Genomic DNA, 20,088 nt, shown 5'->3' with positions numbered 1-20,088 from the left:
GGGCGACCCGCGCAGGGTCGGCGATGACGTGCTTTCGTCATAAGCAAAGCGACGGGTTTTTTTTTTTTTTTTAATTATTTTATTTTGTAGACGCGTCTGTTCTGGGCGTGCTGGTGGTTCCTGCAGCCCTGGACCCTTCTCAGACCTAAGAGGGGATGTCTTCTCTACGCTGCGGGGATGCGGCCCGCAGCCTGGGGTCCTGGGTGAGCTGCAGGAAGGCTGTTGCTTCTCCCAAACTAGGGAACTCTTCCCAGATATCCTTTTTTAAACTCCCTGACTCAGGAATAAAGCGTTCACAGCCGTGGCATAGCTTAATGATTGCGGTTTAAACTTGTTGGCCACGTACTTTTAGTGCCCGTCTTAAGACTTTCCGGGCGGTGGTGGCGCACGCCTTTAATCCCAGCAGCTCTCGGGAGGCAGAGGCGGGCGGATCTCTGTGAGTTCGAGAGCAACCTGGTCTACAGAGCGAGTTCCAGGACAGCCAGGGCTACACAGAGAAACCATGTCTCAGAAAACCAAAAAAAAAAAAAAGGAAGAACAAGAAGACATGAAAATGTGACACGTTGAGTCAGTTTCTAAGGTTTTCTAATCTGCATTTATCAGTTATCTTTTTTTAAAGATTTATTTGTTTGTTTGTTTGTTTATTTATTTGTTATACAACATGTATGACTGCAGGCCAGAAGAGGGCTCCAGATCTCATTATAGGTGGTTGTGAGCCACCATGTGGTTGCCGGGAATTGAACTCAGGACTTCTGGAAGAGCAGTCAGTGCTCTTAACCTCTGAGCCGTCTCTCCAGCCCTTATCAGTTATCTTACTCTCGTACCCCACACCCCAACTTCTTCCGTCGGGGCAGGGCATGCATCAGCATCTCTAGCTGGCCTGAATCCTCCTCCCTCTGTCTCAGAGTGCCGGATTACAGGTTTGAGGCACCATGTCTAGCAGTTCTTTCACCTTGAGTCTTTCTAAATAGTTTCAGCTCTTAAATCCTTTTACATGACTTCTGAATCCGTTTTTTGGCTTTGGTATTATAATGGGTTAAAACTAAATAATTCCAGAGTCTACTGAATGAACGTTGTAATGCACCTTTTCTGCAGGTGCTGGGAAGATGTTTATACAGCCCGGTTAGAGCATTAAGTTCTTTGCCCGATAAAAAAAAGGAATTTTTACAGACTGGACCAGACCTTCAAGATTTTGTATCTGGTGATCTTGCGGACAAGAGCACCTGGGATGAATATAAAGGCAACTTAAAGCGCCAGAAAGGAGAAAGGTAATCGAATATGAAGGTATCATTTTAGCATCCCACTCTTGGAGTTTGTGCAGTTTTTCATCAAGCCCTGCAGTAGATTTTAAATTTCAGACATGTGAAACTTACCCAAAGTTACTAGAAGTGATAGCAAATCTAAACAGGATAAGTGAGCAAAGCTATTAGAATCATTTTATTTTTTTCTATGCCCTTTGGCCATTTTTCTTTATCCTTCCTAAAATGACCTGACCATTTTATACTGTGATCTCCCATTTTATACTCCACATCTAATTGGAAAAGTTCTGCTTGGTAATTATTGATTTATTTTATTTGGTTTTTCAAAACAGGGTTTCTTGTATACTCTTGACTGTTCTGGAATTCACTCTGTAAATCAGGCTGGCCTCAAACTCAGAGAATCCCCTGCCTCTCTGCCTCCCAAGGACTGGGATAAAAGTCGTGTGCCACCACTGGGTGTCTTACTTATTGATTATACCTTTATATAATTTTAATTGTTATTGGACATTGATTAACTTTTTTTCTTTCTTTTTTTTTTTTTGAGAAAGGGTCTCACTGTGAAGCCCTGGCTGACCTGGAAATCACTATGTAGGCCAGGATGGCCTTGAACTCACAGAGCTCTGCCTGCCTTTGCATCCCAAGTGCTGGGATTAAAAGCTACCATGCCTGGCTTAACTTGTTCCTTTTCTGAGAAAGTTTACATAGAGCCTATGGTTAGCTGGGCAATGGTGGCGCACGCCTGTAATCCCAGCACTAGGGAAGCAGAGGCAGGTGGATCTCTGTGAGTTCGAGGCCAGCCTGGTCTACAGAAATAGTCCAGGACAGGCTCCAAAGCTACAGAGAGAAACCTTGTCTTGGGGAAAAAAAAAAAAAGAGCCCACGGTTACTCTATCTTTATTGTTTTTTAGTGATGAAAGGTTTGCCTGGCATGCAGAAGGCTCAGGGTTCAATTCCTATCACCACAATAAACAGAAATAGTAAGAGAAGTATGGTGAGGGTTGGGTGAACAGGGTCGTTTTCAAAAATACTTATCAAACAACTTCTAGATCAAAGTGAATACAGTCAAGGGGAAAACAAGGATATTGTCTCGTTCCAGATTTTAGATCTGTCTTTTGCTGTTGTTTTCAGTTTGTCATTTTCTGGTTTATGTAGCCTGGGCTGGCCTTGAACTTACTATGTAGTTACATTTGACCTTGAACTCCCCATTCTCCTACCTCCATGGTTTAAATTCTAGCATCACAGACATGAACCACCACAACTAGGAGGTTATGTCCCTTTCTTAATGACTAGAATCCAGAATGCAGGGTAGATAGTGTGCAGTTGGGCTCTGCCTTGTTTGGAGTTACTGTAGTAATTTTAGGATGTTGTGGAATGTTATTTTAACTGGGCACAGATGTGTTACATTTGTTTATGCCGTCGAATATTTCTTTAACTATGTGAAGGTGTGTTCCATTTGTTTCTGCTGTGGAAATATTTCACTGTATGAAGGTGTGTGCCATTTGTTTCGCCTCGCCTGCCTAAGGCACCTGATTGGTCTGATAAAAAGCTGAGCAGCCAGTAGCTAAGCTGGAGAGGAGTAAGAGGGGCTGGTGGACAGAGAGATAAAGTAGGAGGAGGAATCTAGGCTCAGGAGAGAAGAGAGGAAGAGAGAACAAGGGAGAAAGAGAGGGGCATGCCTGGGGCCGGAAGTCAGGCAGCTGCCAGCTAGCCATGAGACGCAGTGAAAGTGAGGTATACAGAAGGAAAGGAAGGTCAAAAGCCCTGAGGCAAAACATAGATAAAGAGAAGCAGATTAAAATAAGAGCTAAGATAAGGCCAAGCACTCATAAGTAATAGTAAGTCTCTGTGTCATGATTTGGAAGCTCGTTGGTGGCCCAAAAGAGAAAGCCTGGTACAGTAGTATGCATAGGGAAGGACACCCTCAAAGACGTACGCATCCTTTAATTAGAATAGTGTAGCAATGCACCCCCTTAGACTCCATTATCAGTGTCTCCTAAAGCAGCTTGAGCAGACCTGAGTTTGAGTCTCTGTTCTTATTCCTGGGATGGAATTGAGTTAGTCCAGGAATACGGAAAAGGCTGTATCTTCCAAAGGTTGGTAATGGACAGTTCTTTTTGGCTTTCCCTAGGTTAAGACTACCTCCATGGTTAAAGACAGAGATACCCATGGGTAAAAATTACAATAAACTGAAAACTACATTGAGGAATTTAAATCTCCACACAGTAAGTGGCCAGTGTATTTCCTCTCTGATTTACCCCAGGGCTGTGCTGTTTCTCCATATTTACAACAAAAAGCTTCTGAGATATGGTCTCATTATTTTGCATAGGCTGGCCTGGAGCTCACTATTTGGGGCCAGTTGGTCTCAAACTTGTGATTCTCCTGTCTTAGCTTCCTAGGTGCTTGGATTATAAGATAAGAAATGGTTAATGAGTATATAAACATTAGTAAGGAGAGTGGTAAAAACGAAAAGTGAAGTGTTAGCCACAGTATTAAAAATGTGCATAGAGCCGGGTGGTGGCGCACGCCTTTAACCCAGCACTCAAGAGGCAGAGGCAGGTGGATCTCTGTGAGTTTGATGGCAGCCTGGGCTACAGAGTGACTTCCAGGATGGCCAGGGCTGCACAGAGAAACCCTGTCTCAGAAAACAAAAACAAACAATTACCTAATGCTGGCCTGGAGGGATTGCTCAGTGGTTAAGACCATAGGCTGCTTGCTCTTCCAGAGGACCCAGGTTCAATTCCCGGCACCCTCATGGCAGCTTACAACCATATCTAACTCTAGTTTCGGGGATCTGACACTCTGCTGGACTCTTTTGACACTCGGCATGCGTGTGTGCACAGCCATAGATGCAGACAAAACACCGAAACATACAAAACGATACTAAAAATAATCTTAAACAAAGCTAAAAATCCCTGTACTTCATTGTTGGTGGGTAGTCTTTTCAGCCTCATGCATCGTTTCTCTTTCCACAGGTCTGTGAGGAAGCCCGGTGTCCCAACATTGGAGAGTGTTGGGGAGGCGGAGAGTATGCCACGGCCACAGCCACGATCATGGTAAGGCCACAGCCAGAGCCACAATCATGGTAAGGCCACAGCCAGAGCCACAATCATGGTAAGGCCATAGCCACAATCATGGTAAGGCCAGCTCAGTCTCTACAGCTCAGACATGGAACGGGGACATTTTATATCCTCCTCCTAAAGATGTGCACTGTGAACACCCAGTGACATTCTTACTGCATATGCCTTTATGAAAATTACAAAGAAAAAAGTGGCAGAATCCTGTCACCTGATGTGATTTCACCCTTCTAAATCAATCTGTTATGGTTCTTCCGTGTATCTGATAATTAACACTTTGGTCGCTTAGGGTGTGTGTTGCATTAATGTTTGGAAATATTCTTCGTAATTATTTAACTGTTGCACACTATTTCCTGTCTCATTTATTTAACAAGAATGAGTGATATTTCCAGTTTCACTCTACTCAGATCTGCACATTCATCTTCCACTGAATATATCTGGGGCCCAGCCAGGTGGCTCAGTAGGCAGAGTCACCTGCCATCAAGCCTGGTGACCTGAGTTCAACCCACAGGACCCACATAGTGCACTGAAAAAACCAACTCCTGCAAGTTGTCCTCTGACATCCTTGTGTTTACACACACACACACACACACACACACACACACACACACACACAATGAAAAACATAAAAAAGAATATTTTTTAAATGGCACTTGTTGAGTAAGTTGTAAAGAATGATAATACAACAGACATCCTGGCACCTCATTTAAAGAGCAGAACTTTAGCCTCTCACAGAATCTACACTGAGGTCCCATGATTTTATTTATTTGTTTCTCTCTGTTCAAGACAAGGTTTCTCTCTGTAGCCCAGGCTGGCCTCGAACTCACAGAGATCCGCTTGCCTCTGCCTCCCGAGTGCTGGGGTTAAAGGTGTGTGGCACCACGCCTGGCTCCCATTGTTTTTATGCTTTATTTTATGTTCAGTCATTCTTGTGTGTGTGTCTGTATGGTATGTATACATGAGTGCGGGTGCATGTAGAGTCCAGAGCCATTGGTTCACTCAGTGTGGGTGCTGGGAGCCGAACTTGGTCCTCTGAAGATCAACAAATCCTCTTCAGCACTGAGCCATCTCCCATTTTAAATTTTGAACTAACTTTGAACTAACTTTGAACTAATTTTGAGCTAACTTTGAACTCATGATCTTCCTGCCTCAACTTCTCAAGTGCTAGGGTTATATGCATGCACCGCCACACTTGGCTTTAAGTTGAAATTTTGTTTATTATTGTTATGATGATGGTGATGATGGTGGTGGTGGTGGAGTGTGTGTATAGAAGTCCAAGGCCAGCTTTGTGGAGTCTGCTCTCCTTTCCATCTTTATATGGGGTCTGGGACTCAAACTCAGGTCACTGTACGTGCTTTGCAAGTGAGCTACCTCGCTGGCCCCTTAAATGATAAAAGTTTAAATTTAAATGTTTCCTCCTGATCCTATGCCCCCTCCAGTTTCCTTAACACTTACTTGAGTGTATCAATTTCTTTTTCCACATAAATTTGTATTCCTTAACCATCTATTATTTAATTTGGAATGTTTCCTATTTCTTCTAATCATTCTGTTCACAGTCTTTGCCATTTGTTTCTGGCATTGTATTCCTAAGAGTCATCTGATTTAAATTGTAATGTCTCTGTTCCAGTTGATGGGGGACACTTGTACAAGAGGTTGCAGATTTTGTTCTGTTAAGACTGCAAGAAATCCCCCTCCGTTGGACGCCAACGAGCCCTATAATACCGCCAAAGCAATTGCAGAGTGGGGTCTGGACTATGTTGTGCTGACGTCGGTGGACCGAGATGGTTAGTAGTGTGCCATTGGGACCCTAGCTAAGTGTGGCATAGCTGGAACAGTAACTTCTTTTTTTAAGATTGATTTATTTATTATATATACAGAAGAGGGCGCCAGATCTCATTACAGATGGTTGTGAGCCACCATGTGGTTGCTGAGAATTGAACTCAGGACCTTTGGAAGAGCAGCCAGTGCTCTTAACCTCTGAGCCATCTCTCCAGCCCCAAATAATAACTTCTTTTCTTTCTAGATGTGCCTGATGGGGGAGCTGAGCACATTGCCAAGACTGTGGTATGCTTGAAGGAAAGGTACCTGTATATATTTGTTGTATGAGTTAAGGGCCTTTTAGATACATGCAAATTCATTCTGGGGTCTGTCTTTTTTCCCTCTTCCTTCCTTCCTTCCTTCCTTTCTTCCTTTCTTTCTTTTTTTCTTTTTTTGAGACAGAGTCTATGTAGCCCTGGCTGTCCTGAAACTCACTATATAGACCAGGCTGGCCTTGAACCCCCAGAGAACTACCCGACTCTGCCTCCCAAATGCTGGGATTAAAGGTGGGCCAGCACAACCAGCCCAGCACTGAGTTTCTAATAAGTTCCCAATTAAGAGTGGATTGTGGTTGAGGATATAACTTTGTGGTACAATACTTGCCTAGCATGCCCAAGTTCCTAGGTTTGATGCCTAACCCCTCCCTTCACACACACACAGAATTGAACAGTTAAGAACATTTACTGTTCTTGCAGAAGACCCAGGTTCAGTTCCCAGCTCACATGGTGGCTGACACCATCCTAACTCTACATGGGATCCAGCACCCACTTCTGGCCTGTGGGCACTAGGCAGATACTCAGTGCACAAACATACTTACACACAGGTAAAACACACATAAAGTGAAAATAAATAGATCTTTAAGAAAAATAAAAAACCTAAATGAGTTAAGCACAACCTTGTAAAATACATCTCAATACAGTTTTCATTCATATCCATCTGTCCTGCCAATTTTACTTGAAATCTACATTTTAAAAAATGTTTTAATCCCATTAATTCCACAAGGATTAGAAAGGAGCAAAATCACCAGATTGGTGGCACATGCCTTTAATCCCAGTGTTCAAGAGCAGAGATGGGGTCTCTGTGGATTTGAGGCCAGCCTGGTCTACATGATGAACTCCAGGCTAGCCAGGGCTGCATAGTGAGTGAGACTCTGTCTCTAAAAACAGAAGGAGCCAAATGACTTCTGGAGCTCGGTGCTGTGTAATGCCTGTCGTAACAGTGCTTTCCACTGATCTCCCAGCTTTTCTGTGTTTAACAGTTTCAGAAATATTGATTGCAGCTCACAGTTTCTTCTAGCCACTCATGGATCTCAGGAGCAACTGTTCAAAAGCCAGTTTCAGAGTTACACACTAAGATCTTTCAGCATCTTATGTTCCCAAGGGAACAAGTGGGGGTCTTCCTGCCTATTCTCAGGGAAGAGCTGTGCTGTGCCTTCCTCCAGGTTTGCAACCAGCCCTGTGACCTAGCTCCCACTACCGTGTTTCACTAGATAGACAGGACAGATAGAAACAGGAAGATTAGTGTTTGGATGGTACTTCATTTAAAAACAAATCGTATGCCTCAGCAAGCCTAGAATGGCTTCTTCTTTTTTTTTTTCCCTTCAATATTTATTTATTTACTATATATACAGTGTTCTGTCTGCATGTGTCCCTGCAGGCCAGAAGAGGGCACCAGATCTCATTACAGATGGTTGTGAGCCACCATGTGGTTGCTGGGAATTGAACTCAGGACCTCTGGAACAACAAGCAGTGTTCTTAACCTCTGAGCCATTTCTCCAGCCCTAGAAACAGCTTTTAAAGCTCATAGCACTAGCCAGGCGGTAGTGGCACATGCCTTTAATCCCAGCACTCGGGAGGCAGAGCCAGGCTGATCTCTGTGTGTTCAAGGCCAGCCTGGGCTACAGAGTGAGTTCTTGTCTAGAGGAGGCGAGGAGCATAGGGTTTGATTAATTACAAAAGAAATCCAAGTTGAAGCAGATGGCATTTGCATTCACAGAAGAAATACCCCACTTTGTTTTCTAAGCAGTAAAATAATAATAGTGTTACTTATGTCTTATATTTTGGCTTCTTTAACCAGTTTTACTTTTTAATCACCTACTCCTGTCAGGTTTCAGCTGGAGCGAGCTGCTGCCAGCTGCTGCAGGTGGACGGTCACGATGTACACCGTTTCCCAGCTGCGGGTTTTTGTGCAGTGGCTCACACAGGCTGCCTTAGCAGGGGTCAGGGGTCACCGGCCGTTTGGACAACAGTGCTGTGAGTCCTCTTCGTCAGCTCATTGCTTCTCTTTTGTCCTTCTAGGAATCCCAGAATCCTCGTGGAATGCCTCACCCCTGACTTCCGAGGAGATCTGAGAGCAGTAGAGAAGGTCGCTGTGTCGGGATTAGATGTGTACGCACATAATGTAGAAACCGTTCCGGAATTGCAGAGGTGATTACACGTTACGGGGCCCAGCGTGCGGTGGATCTCACTTGCAGGGGCTTATACAAAGGCAGCTCCTTCCTTCCCTTTCCCCTGCCTTCCCTTCCTCTCTTGCTTTTCTCATTCTGTCCTTTCTTCACGAGTTAATACAAAAATCAGAAAAGACAGCCACCAAAAGTGAGTGAGCAAGGCCTAGAAAGATGGCTCAGTGATTAGGATCCCGTGCACTCTCACAGAGAGCTAGAGTTCAGTTCCTGGTGCTCACATTGGTCACCTGCCACTCCAGCTCCAGGGTGATCGATGCCTCTGGGCTCCACTGGCAACTGCACTCATTAGCACATACCCACACACAGGCGTACACACACACACACACACACACACACACACACACACACACACACATAATTAAAAAGGAAAGTGTCTTTTTAAAAAAAAATGTGCAAACATCACCCATGATGTTTCTAGCCAGTAATGTCAGTTCCTGTCACTTCAGTGTTGTGTTATACCTGTAAATACATGTGCTAATGTGCTAGGAACTGATAATGTCATCCAGGGTTGTTTGATTTTGTTTTTCAAGACAAGGTTTCTTGGTGTAGCCCTGGCTGTCCTGGAACTCACTCTGTAGACCAGGCTGGCCTAGAACTCATCGAGATCCACCTGCCTCTGCCTGCTGAGTGCTGGGATTGAGGGCATGTACCACCACGAGGCTGTGTTTGATGATGTTATTTTTGTTGTTGTTGCTGAGGACCGAACCCAGGGCCTTGCGCTTGCTAGGCAAGCACTCTACCAATGAGCTAAATCTCCAACCCCTTCTTTTTGTTTGTTTGTTTTTTTGAGACAGGGTTTCTCTGTGTAGCTTTGCGCCTTTCCTGGAACTCACTTTGGAGACCAGGCTGGCCTAGAACTCATCGAGATCCACCTGCCTCCCGAGTGCTGGGATTAAAGGCGTGCGCCACCACCGCCCGGCCTTGACGATGTTTTAATGACACACAGTCAACATTTTTACTGTGTTCTCAGGCCGTGTCATTGCAGAACTGTGACTTTTTTTTCCAAGAGAATACTTCTCAAGTAAAAATGATGTATCAAAGACACCACTGTTTTAAATCTCTTCAAAAGTAGACAGGATGGCCCTTGGTGATGATACTACCCTGTAATTCTAGTACTTAGAAAGCTGAGGCAGAAGATCAAAAGTTTGGGAATAAGCCCGGGCTATACCCTTTCTTTAAAAAATAGCCAGGCTGTGGTGGCACACACCTTTAATCCCAGCCCTGGAGAGGCAGAGCCAGGTGGATCTCTGTGAGTTTGAGGCCAGCCTGGGCTACAGAGCGAGATCCAGGAAAGGCACCAAAGCAATACAGAGAAACCTGTCTCAAAAAAACTAAAGTAAAATAAAATAAAAAAAGCCAACAGTAGTAGTGCACACCTTTAATCCTAGCACACAGGAGACAGAAGCAGGTGGATCTCTCTAAGTTCGAGGCCAGCCTGTCCTACATTGCAAGTTCTAGGCTAGCCAGGACTACATAGTGAGACTCTGTCTCAAACAAACACCCCACACAGACTCAAACACAAGAGAGTAGACACTGAGCTTTATTCTTCCTGGTAACTTTAGTGGTTAGGAATTATGAGCGACACTTATTCCACATAACAAGTATATTCAGATTTGAGGAAAGTGAGAAGTGTCTTAGCTGCAGACAGATTAATATTTTTATTTAACTCCTCAGGTATTTGGCAGTGGTTTTGTTAGTCACATTCCACTGTTCTGTGTCACAGACCTACAAGAAGTTACAGTGAGTGGTACCACGCACATTGCTCCTGGATTGTAATCACTGCAGAGCATAGCTTCAAGCCAGTGGAGGAATATTTTGTAAAAAGTGACTGGGGACTGGCTAGATGGCTCACGATGAAGGTGCTTTTGCTAAGCCTGGTGACCTGAGTTCAATTCCTGGAACCCACATGGTGGAAGGCAAGAACTAACTAGCAAGCAACTCTCTAACATGACCCTCCCCCCCATGAGTAAATAAACAATAAAAACAAATGTTGAAGTGTAGTGGCACACAGCTGTCATCCCAGTCAGCACACAGGAGGCTGAGGGTTGCAACTTCAAGACAACATGGCTAGCTTGACTGTCTCGCAAAGTGTTAGCTTTCTGTCAAGTTTATGGAGGTTTTTTGTTTTTTTTTTTAACTGCTCTTTTTAAACTTGTGTGTGTGTGTGTGTGTGTGTGTGTGTGTGTGTGTGTGTGTGTGTACAAACACTCCTGTACAAGTCAGAGGATAACTTACTGTTTTGTTTGTTTTTTCCTTTTACATGGGTGTGTTGCCTGTGCACTGTGTGTGCAATGCCCTGGAAGGTCACAAGAGGGTGTCAGTCCCCTGGGACTGGAGGTACACAGTTGTTAGCCCCTTCTGGGTGCTGGGAATTGAACCTGAGTCCTCTGGAATAGCAGTCAGGTCTAACCACTGGGCCATCTCTTCAACCCCTGCCTCTTACTTAAATTAAAACAAAACAAAGCAAAAATACCGAGCGCAAGGCTGCATTCGAATTCAGCTGAGTGCTGATCTTCCCTTGGCCCTTTGCCTTTCTTCTCATGTAAGCTGTGGTGGTTTGGCCACTGTTGAAGGCTGCCACCCATCCTGTGGTGAGACCACCAGCAGTGGATGCCAGCCAGTCCTGGTTTCACTTCTGAAACATTTCCAGTGGAAATCCCAGAATGCTTTTCCTCCCAGCCTGCAGTGTCCTTACTTGCCAGCAGAGGGCAGTCCAACCTGCAGGAAAGAAATGTACATCAAAGTTTCAACCCCAGAAATGTGCAGTCTGGTAGGTTTCGTCCTCAGAGTGGGGTTTGTCTGACTTCTGTCCAGTCTCTTTTCTCGCTAGAAGTCATTATAATTTTGAGTTTCAGAATCCTAATTTTTCAGTGTATGAACCGAGTGACTTCTAGTCTGGTTTTCTCTATCCCAGGCTTGAGAGGCCTGAAAAGTTGACAGATCTAGGAAGCCAGTGAGGCCTCATTTCCTCTCCTGCGTTAATTACCTCTGTGCACATATGTACCACTGACACATGCTCACTAACTGTGGGTTTTATATTCTAGATCCGCGGTTCTCAGCCTTCCTAATGCTGCGAGCCTTTAATACAGTTCCTCATGGTGTGACCCCCGGCCATAAAGTGATTTCCATCGCTACTTCCTAACTGTTATTTTGCTGCTGTTAGGAATCATAATTAAGTATCTGTGTTTTCAGTGATCTTAGGCTACCCCGTGAAAGGCTGAGAACACTGTTCTAGAATGTGTTTCTGATCTTCCAGCTTACATTAACAGTGTATTTGGTTGAACTTGGAAATTTGGTTTTCCAGGAAAGTTCGTGATCTCCGGGCCAATTTTGACCAGTCCCTTCGTGTACTGAAACACGTCAAGAAAGTTCAGCCTGACATTGTTTCCAAAACATCAATAATGCTGGGCCTAGGTGAGACGGATGAGCAAGTCTACGCCACGATGCAAGGTAAAGCAGCTGAGAACCAGAACCCCCTTCCCATTTCCGTGGTAGCAGGAACTCCACTTTAAATGTCTGCTTCCTCCATAGCCTGAGTGCAGGTGGCAGTGGGACAGCTATCTGGAGCTGCAGGTGGAGGCCAGTGGGAGCGTCCGGCTTCCGAGTCCAGAACAAAAGGAAGGACGTGGTCACAAATAGCAGCGTGCACAGGGAAAGCAGCTTTCCTTGAGCATCATGGAATGGTGTGCCTGGTGCTTACGATGGGGATTTTTAGCCCTCCTTGTCCTCGCCTGGTCCAGTGAGGACGGGATTCATTCTGTCATTGACGGTTTGAGAGCCAGTTAGGTACCAGGTTCTAGTGATGGGACTCTGAAGGCTGTGGCTTTCGCTCGCCTACCAAGTACAACTGAAAAGGCAAGACTGATATGTCACAGGTCAGGTTGCACTCCGAGAACACATCTGCTCACCAGGGCAGAGCCCAGGACAGTGTGTTCGGCTCGTGTGAATGTTTTCACTATAGGGTGATGGCTCCTTCGCCTGTTGGGTTTGTTGTTTTGTTTTGTTTTTGTTTTTTTTAAGGCAGAGGTGGAGTTTATTAAGAAAAAGATTTTAGGGCTGGAGAGAGTCAGCTGTTAAAGGCTAGACTCACAACCAAATATATAGGGGTTTGGTTCCCAGCACCCATGGTTACCTCTTCAGCCAAAGAAAAGGAAAAAAGAAGAAAAGGAAAAGAAAAGATTTTGACATAGACTTAACATGGGGATTAATAGAGACGCACTAAAGGAAAGGAACAGGACAGCCAGGCCTGGGCGTGGCCTCTCGGGGTCACCTCCCTTCACCTCTTATGCCTGACAGACTTCCCACTCTAAAGCCTCTCCTACTCCAGCCTTTGATAGCACTTAAGTGTATTTGTCTCGTTTGTTGTCTGTCTGTCTGTTTGTGTGTTTGTTGTTGTTTCTCTGGGTAGCTCTGGCTGTCCTGGAACTTACCCTGTAGACTAGGCTGGCCTCGACCTCAGAGATCCGCCTGCCGAGTGCTGAAACTAAAGGCGTACCTCACCACGTCCAGCCTGGCACTTTCCTTTCTCTGTCCCAGTGTCCCACTACTGTGCTGATTATTCCTGTGTTTCCAATTCTCATCAGAATCGGCGGCTCATAATGTTTTTGAATGAATGGGTTTTCTCCTGCCCGAGTTGCCTGGGATGGTAGTCACGGCCGCTGGGATGGTAGTCACCGACGCTGGGATGGTGGTCACCCACGCTGGGATGGTAGTCACCCATGCTGGGATGGTGGTCACCCACGCTGGGATGGTAGTCACCCACGCTGGGATGGTGGTCACCCACGCTGGGATGGTGGTCACCCACGCTGGGATGGTGGTCACCCACGCTGGGATGGTAGTCACCCACGCTGGGATGGTAGTCACCCACGCTGGGATGGTAGTCACGGCAGTTGGGAAGAACTCCCACAGAACCTAGGCTCAGTCTGGAGTGGAAACTGAAACGCCGCTGGTGGACCCCTGCCTTCTTCCTTTCAGCGCTCCGTGCGGCCGATGTGGACTGCTTAACTCTAGGACAGTACATGCAGCCAACGAAGCGTCACCTTAAGGTACACGTGGCTTGAGTTGCCAACTCTCTTCTTAGTGTCCGTTGTCCACAGGCACAAACAGGAAGCCATTAGATTTTAGTATACTGTCCCGGGTGTGCATATAAATGTCCATCTTCTTGCCCACATAAACAGTGACAGAGGCACTCACTGCTCCCCAGTTGTTCAAGTCACGTGAGCATACCGAGAAAGTGCAAAGGTGGGAGGGAGGTTGTGGGACTGACATTTGCCTGGAAGACTACGCTGAAGTAAACAAAGGAAGGCAGTTTTCTGTTTCTCTAACGGAGTGTTGATTTACTCGGGAAAATTGTGCAGAGTATTATCATGTGCCAGAAGCACTTGTGGGCTGTTGCTCAGTGGTAGAGCACTTGCCTAGCATGTGGGAGGGCCTAGGTTCAACTGTTAGTCCTGCCAACCAGACAGACAGACAGACAAAAATAAAACGTGTGCCAGGGGCAGAGCTAAACATGAGATGCAAGATGAATTATATGTATAGGAATGTCCTCAGACATCTTATAAGGGGACTTGGAGTGACTGAGTTCAAGCCCCAGAACCCATGTTTTCTGTTACCCAGACATGGTGGACTATGCTGATAATCCCGGCACAGGGGAGCAGAAATAGTAGATTCCTGGGGCTCGATGGCCAGCCGGCCTAACCTACTTGAGAGTTATAGGCCAGTGAGGACCCTGTAGCAAAAGAAGGTAGAAAATGCCTGAGAAATGACTTCCAAGGTTGTTTCTGGCCTGTACACATGTACATGAGCACCCACAAAAATGTTCATGCACACACACAGAATCTTATAGGAGTCTTGCTTCTACTATCAATAAATGTGAGAAAACATAAGTCATCTCTGTACTCATTTTCTTCCCCTTTGGAACAGCTACTGTAGTAGAAGTGATGTTCCCTTCTCTCTAAGTTCCCTGTGGCCATGCTGTGATAGAGTCCAACACATGTAAAGGACCAGAGAGGGAGGGGCTGGGCAAATGATGAGCCATTCCGAATACGCGGGTGTAGACTATGTAGAGTCAGAGTTACTTAGAATGCTGGTTTCCATCAAGGTTGAAGAATATGTTACTCCTGAGAAGTTCAGATACTGGGAAAAAGTAGGAAATGAGCTTGGATTTCACTACACTGCAAGTGGCCCTCTGGTGCGCTCTTCATATAAAGCAGGTGAGTTTGACTGGGGTGGAGGTCTTTTTAGACTATTAATTTCCACAGCTATGTTCCACCCCAGACTACCAATTACAATAGTTGTGGTTGTCCTTAGTCGGGAATAAAGAGATTCTCTTCCCCGGACCGTCTGTCACAGCTTTGCTCAATAGGGTCGTTCTAGAGCAGCTACTCCTCAGCCTCCTCAGCCTCTTGCACACATCACTTGCTGCTCTTGCTGCTGCAGGACCAGAACAGGAGTCATTTGCATAGTCAGTCACTGCACGGGTGGCTTTCAGTAGCAGATCTTCCAGAAACAACAGAGCGGGTAGCGCATGTGATGCTGTTCTCTGGAAAACTGTATTCATTTGACAGTATGCCAGCCGCATCTCCACACTGCCAATCCCAGCTCAGCGTGAGCACTGAAACCCTACAGTGTCGCTGCTTACAGCTAATCTCTGCATTTCCCCCCTTCACATCAAAGAGACAAACCTGTCAAATCATTTTCCCTATTCAAATTTGAGTGGTTTTACTAACTTAATATAATGTTTCATCTTTGGTAGTTAGCTCTTGCTTCGGTCTGTTGACTGAACTGGCTGTGGAAATAAAAACATTTTCCATGGGATTAAAAAGTCATTTCGGGCTAGGAGTGTGACTCAGTGGTAGAGCTCTTGCCCAGTGTGCATGAGGCCCTAGGATGAGTTCTCAGCAGCATAAGAAGAAAGAAAGTAGGAAAAAGTCATTTGAGCCAGAAAGGAGATGGAAGAGGAAGATGTTTCCCTAGTGTTGGGGTCAGCAATTGAGATTGGTAAGCTAGGTGTTTGGGGATATGTATACAATATTAGTGGTCATTTAAATGATTGCTCTATATACTGGGGTCTAAATCATAGATATATTTAAGTTAGACAGAATTCTGTTTAGAAAAATCAACATTTACGTATCAGTGATACTCGGTATCCCTATAAAGGAATTTAAGTGAGCTGGGCATGGTGGTGCACACTTGTAATTATAGCACTTTGAGGAGGTATCAGGTCACCCTCAGCTACATGGTGAGTTTGAGGTCAGCCTGGGCTCCATGAGACCCTTGCTTAAAAAAGCAAAACAGGAAAAAAGAAAAGAAATTTTGAGATATTTTCAGGAACAGTTTATCCTACTTATAAAAGCCAAGAATTTGAACTCTAGGTTATTTTTTGAAAAGCAGTAAAAGAAAACATGAAGTTGGGAGAAGTTGGGGTCCGAGTGGACAGGAGTATCAAAATGCTTTGTAGTCGTGGTGAGATTCTCAAAGAAGTATTCAAAAGCCTAAGAATTCGGTTCAGTACTGTCTAACAGGCTGGGAAGGCTGATGGATGGATGGATGGATGGATGGATGGATGGATGGATGGATGGATGGATGGGAAGGCTGATGATGGATGGATGGATGGATGGATGGATGGATGGATGGATGGATGGATGGGAAGGCTGATGGATGGATGGATGGATGGATGGATGGATGGATGGATGGATGGATAGATGTATATCTATAAAATTAGAAGTGAGAATTAAGCAGGATAACCAACAAATTGAAACACATATAGAAGCTAGAACAAGTAACAGTTTCTAGAAGTGGGTACCCTAGAATAACATTTGTTTTTATCTTTTTTTAAATGTGTGTGACAGGTTGTTTTATTTTCTTATTTATTTATTTGTTTGTTTATTTATCTATCTATCTAAGAATTTTCGAGACAGGGTTTCTCTGTGTAGTTTTGATGCCTGTCCTGGAACTCATTGTGTAGACCAGGCTGGCCTCGAACTCACAGAGATCCGCCTGGTTCTGCCTCCTGAATGCTAAGATTAAAGGTGTGTGCCACTGCCCTCTGACTATTTTTAATTTTTGAGTCAGGGTCTCATTATATAGTCCTTGTGACCTGGAACTCACCATGTAGATCAGGCCTGCCTGTGCCTCCAAGTGCTGGGATTGAAGGTGTGAACAACCATGTCCAGCATGAAGTAATATTTAAAAGGAAATCTTCTAATATTTATAAGGAAGCAAATTATGGATCTTTTAGTGTTTTTACAGTCACTACAAAAAGATGGAATTCTGGTGTGTTGAGCATTGGACTCAGATCAGGGATTTCAGTCTGGTGATGTTGGTGAAGGACTGAGCAGTACTTGGGAGCCTTGGTGATTGGGTTTGGATGTGGTGGTTGCATTCTGATTGGACCTGTAAGATGGCAGAGAGGAGCGGACGGACTTCTCACAAAGCCAAGCCTCTAGTACTGCGCGGAGCTCATGGGACGCAGAGCCGGACTGAGTGGACCCAATGGGCCGGAAAGGGATGTGCAGCTCAGGCTCGACTCACTACGGGACAAAAGCCCATCACAGATGAGAGCTCTGGCTTCCCCGGAGGGAAGGAGTGAGAGATTCCACCAGACCCGTGCTCAGCTGCCTGAGGTGCTTTATAAACAGCAGATCCAGGCTAATGGCGGACAGGCTGCTCTCTGAACTGATCTGTGCCAACGGCAGCACTTTGTAGCAATGAGTAGTCAGCCCTCACGGTGGGGTGACCAGAGCCAACCCGCAGGCTCAGAGGCCTTGCATAATGCCTGGGTACTGGAAGGAATAACAGTTGAGAGCAATTCTTTTGGTCCCTGAGTAGGCCGATGCTGTCATGGGGAGATGGAAGGGAAGTATTATAATCTAAGAAAAGATTTAAAAATTAAAACAGTAGGGGGAAATGCAAAAGATATGGAATACTTAGGTGGTAAAAATACTGCCCTTTGAGATCTAAGAGGAGGGAAATGCCAGGAAATACAGCCTTTCTTTGTGTGTGGGGGATTCTGAAATAGTGGCTTGTTGCTGCTTACTTCAGGATGATATTAATGTATTCTTATTTTTCTCAAATAGGTGAATTTTTCCTGAAAAATCTAGTGGCTAAAAGAAAAACAAAGGCTTCTAAAACTTAAGCCAAGACCTTCAGGATCACAGGACTTTAAGGTTTCCCTCCAGTTGGTGTCTTTCAGGATTCTTGGGCATGTACACCAGTGCTGTTCTGTTGAAATGTTCCATGTCTGGTCCAGGAGTAGTACCATATAGCTGTAATTCCACCCAGGCTATCCCAAACTGAGTAAGACCCTATCTCAAAATAAAAACCAAAAAGAAGAAAAAAGTCTGTAAGCTACACATATTTATAATTCATTTGGCTTCTTGCCATTTTGCCATTGTTTGTGATGATGTAATCATAGACCATCTTTGAACAGTTTGCTGTTACCATGGTAATTTAAAAGTATATTAATGCTCGGTGGTGGTGCACGCCTGTAATCCCAGCACTTGGGAGGCAGAGGCAGGTGGATCTCTGTGAGTTTGAGGCCAGCCTGGTCTACAGAGCTAGTCCAGGACAGGCTCCAAAACTACAGAGAGAAACCCTGTCTTGAAAAACCAAAAAAAAAAAAAAAAAAAAAGTATATTAACAACATTCAGAAGATCTTAGGAATCAGAGTAACCTATCTATTATTATATTTCTTTTTTTTTTTTTTTCGAGGCAGGGTTTCTCTGTGTAGCTTTGTGCCTGTGCCTTTTCCTGGAACTCACTTTGGAGACCAGGCTGGCCTCGAACTCACAGAGATCCGCCCAGAGTGCTGGGATTAAAGGCGTGCACCACCACCGCCCTATTATATTTCTTTTTTAAAAACTTTACTTATGGTTGGAGAGACGGCTCAGAGGTTAAGAGCACTGGCTGCTCTTCCAGAGGTCCTTAGTTCAATTTCCAGCAACCACATGGTGGCTCACAACCATCTGTAATGAGATCTGGTGCCCTCTTCTGGCCTGCAGGCATACGTGCAGACAGAACACTGTATACATAATAAATAAATATTTAAAAAAAAAAAAACCAAAAAAACTAACGTGTGTGTGTGTAGTACTCACACCTGTGGAGGATGTCTTCTGACCTGGAGTTAGAGGAACATGTACTTCTACACACATATGGATACGTGTGTGTGTGTGTGTGTGTGTGTGTGTGTGTGTGTTTTGTCTCACACCTGTGAAGGATGTCTTCTGAACTGGAGTTAGAGGAACATGTACATCTACACATACATGGACTCCGTAACACAGGCCGGATCCAGTCAGTCCGCACGGGGCTAGGAAGGGCTGAGGAGCTACTGACAGCTGGGTGTCAGTTTTCTTTAGGGGTGCGGTCTCCATAGGTTGACCAGTGCTCTTGAACAGTGGTCCTCCATCTTCCTAATGCTGTGACCCTTTAATACAATTCCTCATGTTGCAGTGACCTCCAACCAAGCATAAGTTAATTTCATTGCTACTTCATAACTAATTCTGCTTTTATGATTCATAATGTAAATATCAGAGTTGAGTGGAGGGGTGTTTACCCACCAACCCCACAGCTCCCCAGAGTTTTCTTGAGAGCGAGCAGCAGGAAATATTAGAGGGATTTAGATTGTGGAGATAAACAGAAAATACAAGATACCCCTGAGAGGGCCTGGAACCTTTTCCAACTGCCCCGAATGTCTCTGCCCTAAGGCATTTATAAAGAAACATCAAGGGTGGAGCAAAAGACCTCCCCCCAGCACAGCCAAGTGCAGACCATCTCAGACACCTGCACTCAGGCCCGTGGTCCTAATCATCCTCTATGCGGACCTGCTGGGTAAAGCCACGAGGAACCTGAAAACAGGCCCCCATACGAGGACAACTTCACTTCCACCTTTACATGGGTTCCAGGGGTCAAACTCAGGCTTGTGTAGCAGGGACTAAGCCATGTCTCTGGCCCTTAGCACTTTCATTTTAAAAATCATTTTCTTTTACATTTAAAAAAAGTTTTTGGCGCACGCCTGTAATCCCAGCACTCGGGAGGCAGAGGCAGGTGGATCTCTGTGAGTTTGAGGCCAGCCTGGTCTACAGAGCTAGTCCAGGACAGGCGCCAAAGCTACAGAAAAACCCGGTCTCGGAAAAAAAAAGTTCTGATTTTGTGATGTGGAGTGTGTGTGTGTTGGCACACACTCGTGAGCTTGTGTGCCACATTGTGAGAGTAGGAGTGAGAAGACAACTTGGGGGAGCTGGTTCCCCTCTACCACGTGGTTCCTGGGAATTAAACGCAGGCCATCAGACTTGGTGGCCAGTGTCTTTTTACCCACCTGGCCATCCTACTGGCCCATTCTTTGTTTTGAAAACCGTGGTCTTTAACCCACCCAGAAGAGTTGTCTTCAGACTGCTGTGCCCATTTATATGCTGAATCACATATTTCTTTCCCATCACAAACAGAAAATGTCCAAGGCCCATTTTCTACCTTTTCA

The 20,088-nt window shown here is 45.1% G+C and overlaps 1 protein-coding gene across 2 annotated transcripts; it reads left to right on the top strand.

Moving 5' to 3' along the window:
• Positions 1–58: 58 nt before the first annotated feature.
• Lias (lipoic acid synthetase) lies at positions 59–18,114 on the top strand. Of its 2 annotated transcripts, XM_036200896.1 has the most exons (11): positions 60–203; positions 1,096–1,268; positions 3,388–3,481; positions 4,232–4,312; positions 5,961–6,117; positions 6,357–6,414; positions 8,449–8,577; positions 11,920–12,065; positions 13,590–13,660; positions 14,716–14,827; positions 17,693–18,114. In XM_036200896.1, exons 1-11 carry the CDS (start codon positions 156–158, stop codon positions 17,749–17,751), a joined length of 1,128 nt encoding a protein of 375 aa, XP_036056789.1. In that variant the 5' UTR covers positions 60–155; the 3' UTR covers positions 17,752–18,114. The 2 variants fall into 2 exon arrangements, with proteins under 2 accessions (XP_036056790.1, XP_036056789.1); XM_036200897.1 differs by lacking the exons at positions 3,388–3,481; positions 5,961–6,117; positions 6,357–6,414 and having other exon boundaries at positions 59–203.
• The last annotated feature ends 1,974 nt before the right edge of the window (positions 18,115–20,088 follow it).

Source organism: Onychomys torridus, chromosome 10 (assembly GCF_903995425.1).
Source record: "Onychomys torridus chromosome 10, mOncTor1.1, whole genome shotgun sequence".
NCBI classification, from domain to species: Eukaryota; Metazoa; Chordata; class Mammalia; order Rodentia; family Cricetidae; genus Onychomys; species Onychomys torridus.
This window is presented reverse-complemented; position numbering and strand designations above follow the sequence as displayed.

Coding starts and splice junctions, on each gene's coding strand:
- Lias (XM_036200896.1), top strand. CDS start 156: ATGTCTTCTCTACGCTGCGGGGATGCGGCCCGCAGCCTGGGGTCCTGG. Junction 204..1,095: donor CCCGCAGCCTGGGGTCCTGG/GTGAGCTGCAGG, acceptor CCTTTTCTGCAG/GTGCTGGGAAGATGTTTATA. Junction 6,415..8,448: donor GTGGTATGCTTGAAGGAAAG/GTACCTGTATAT, acceptor TTGTCCTTCTAG/GAATCCCAGAATCCTCGTGG.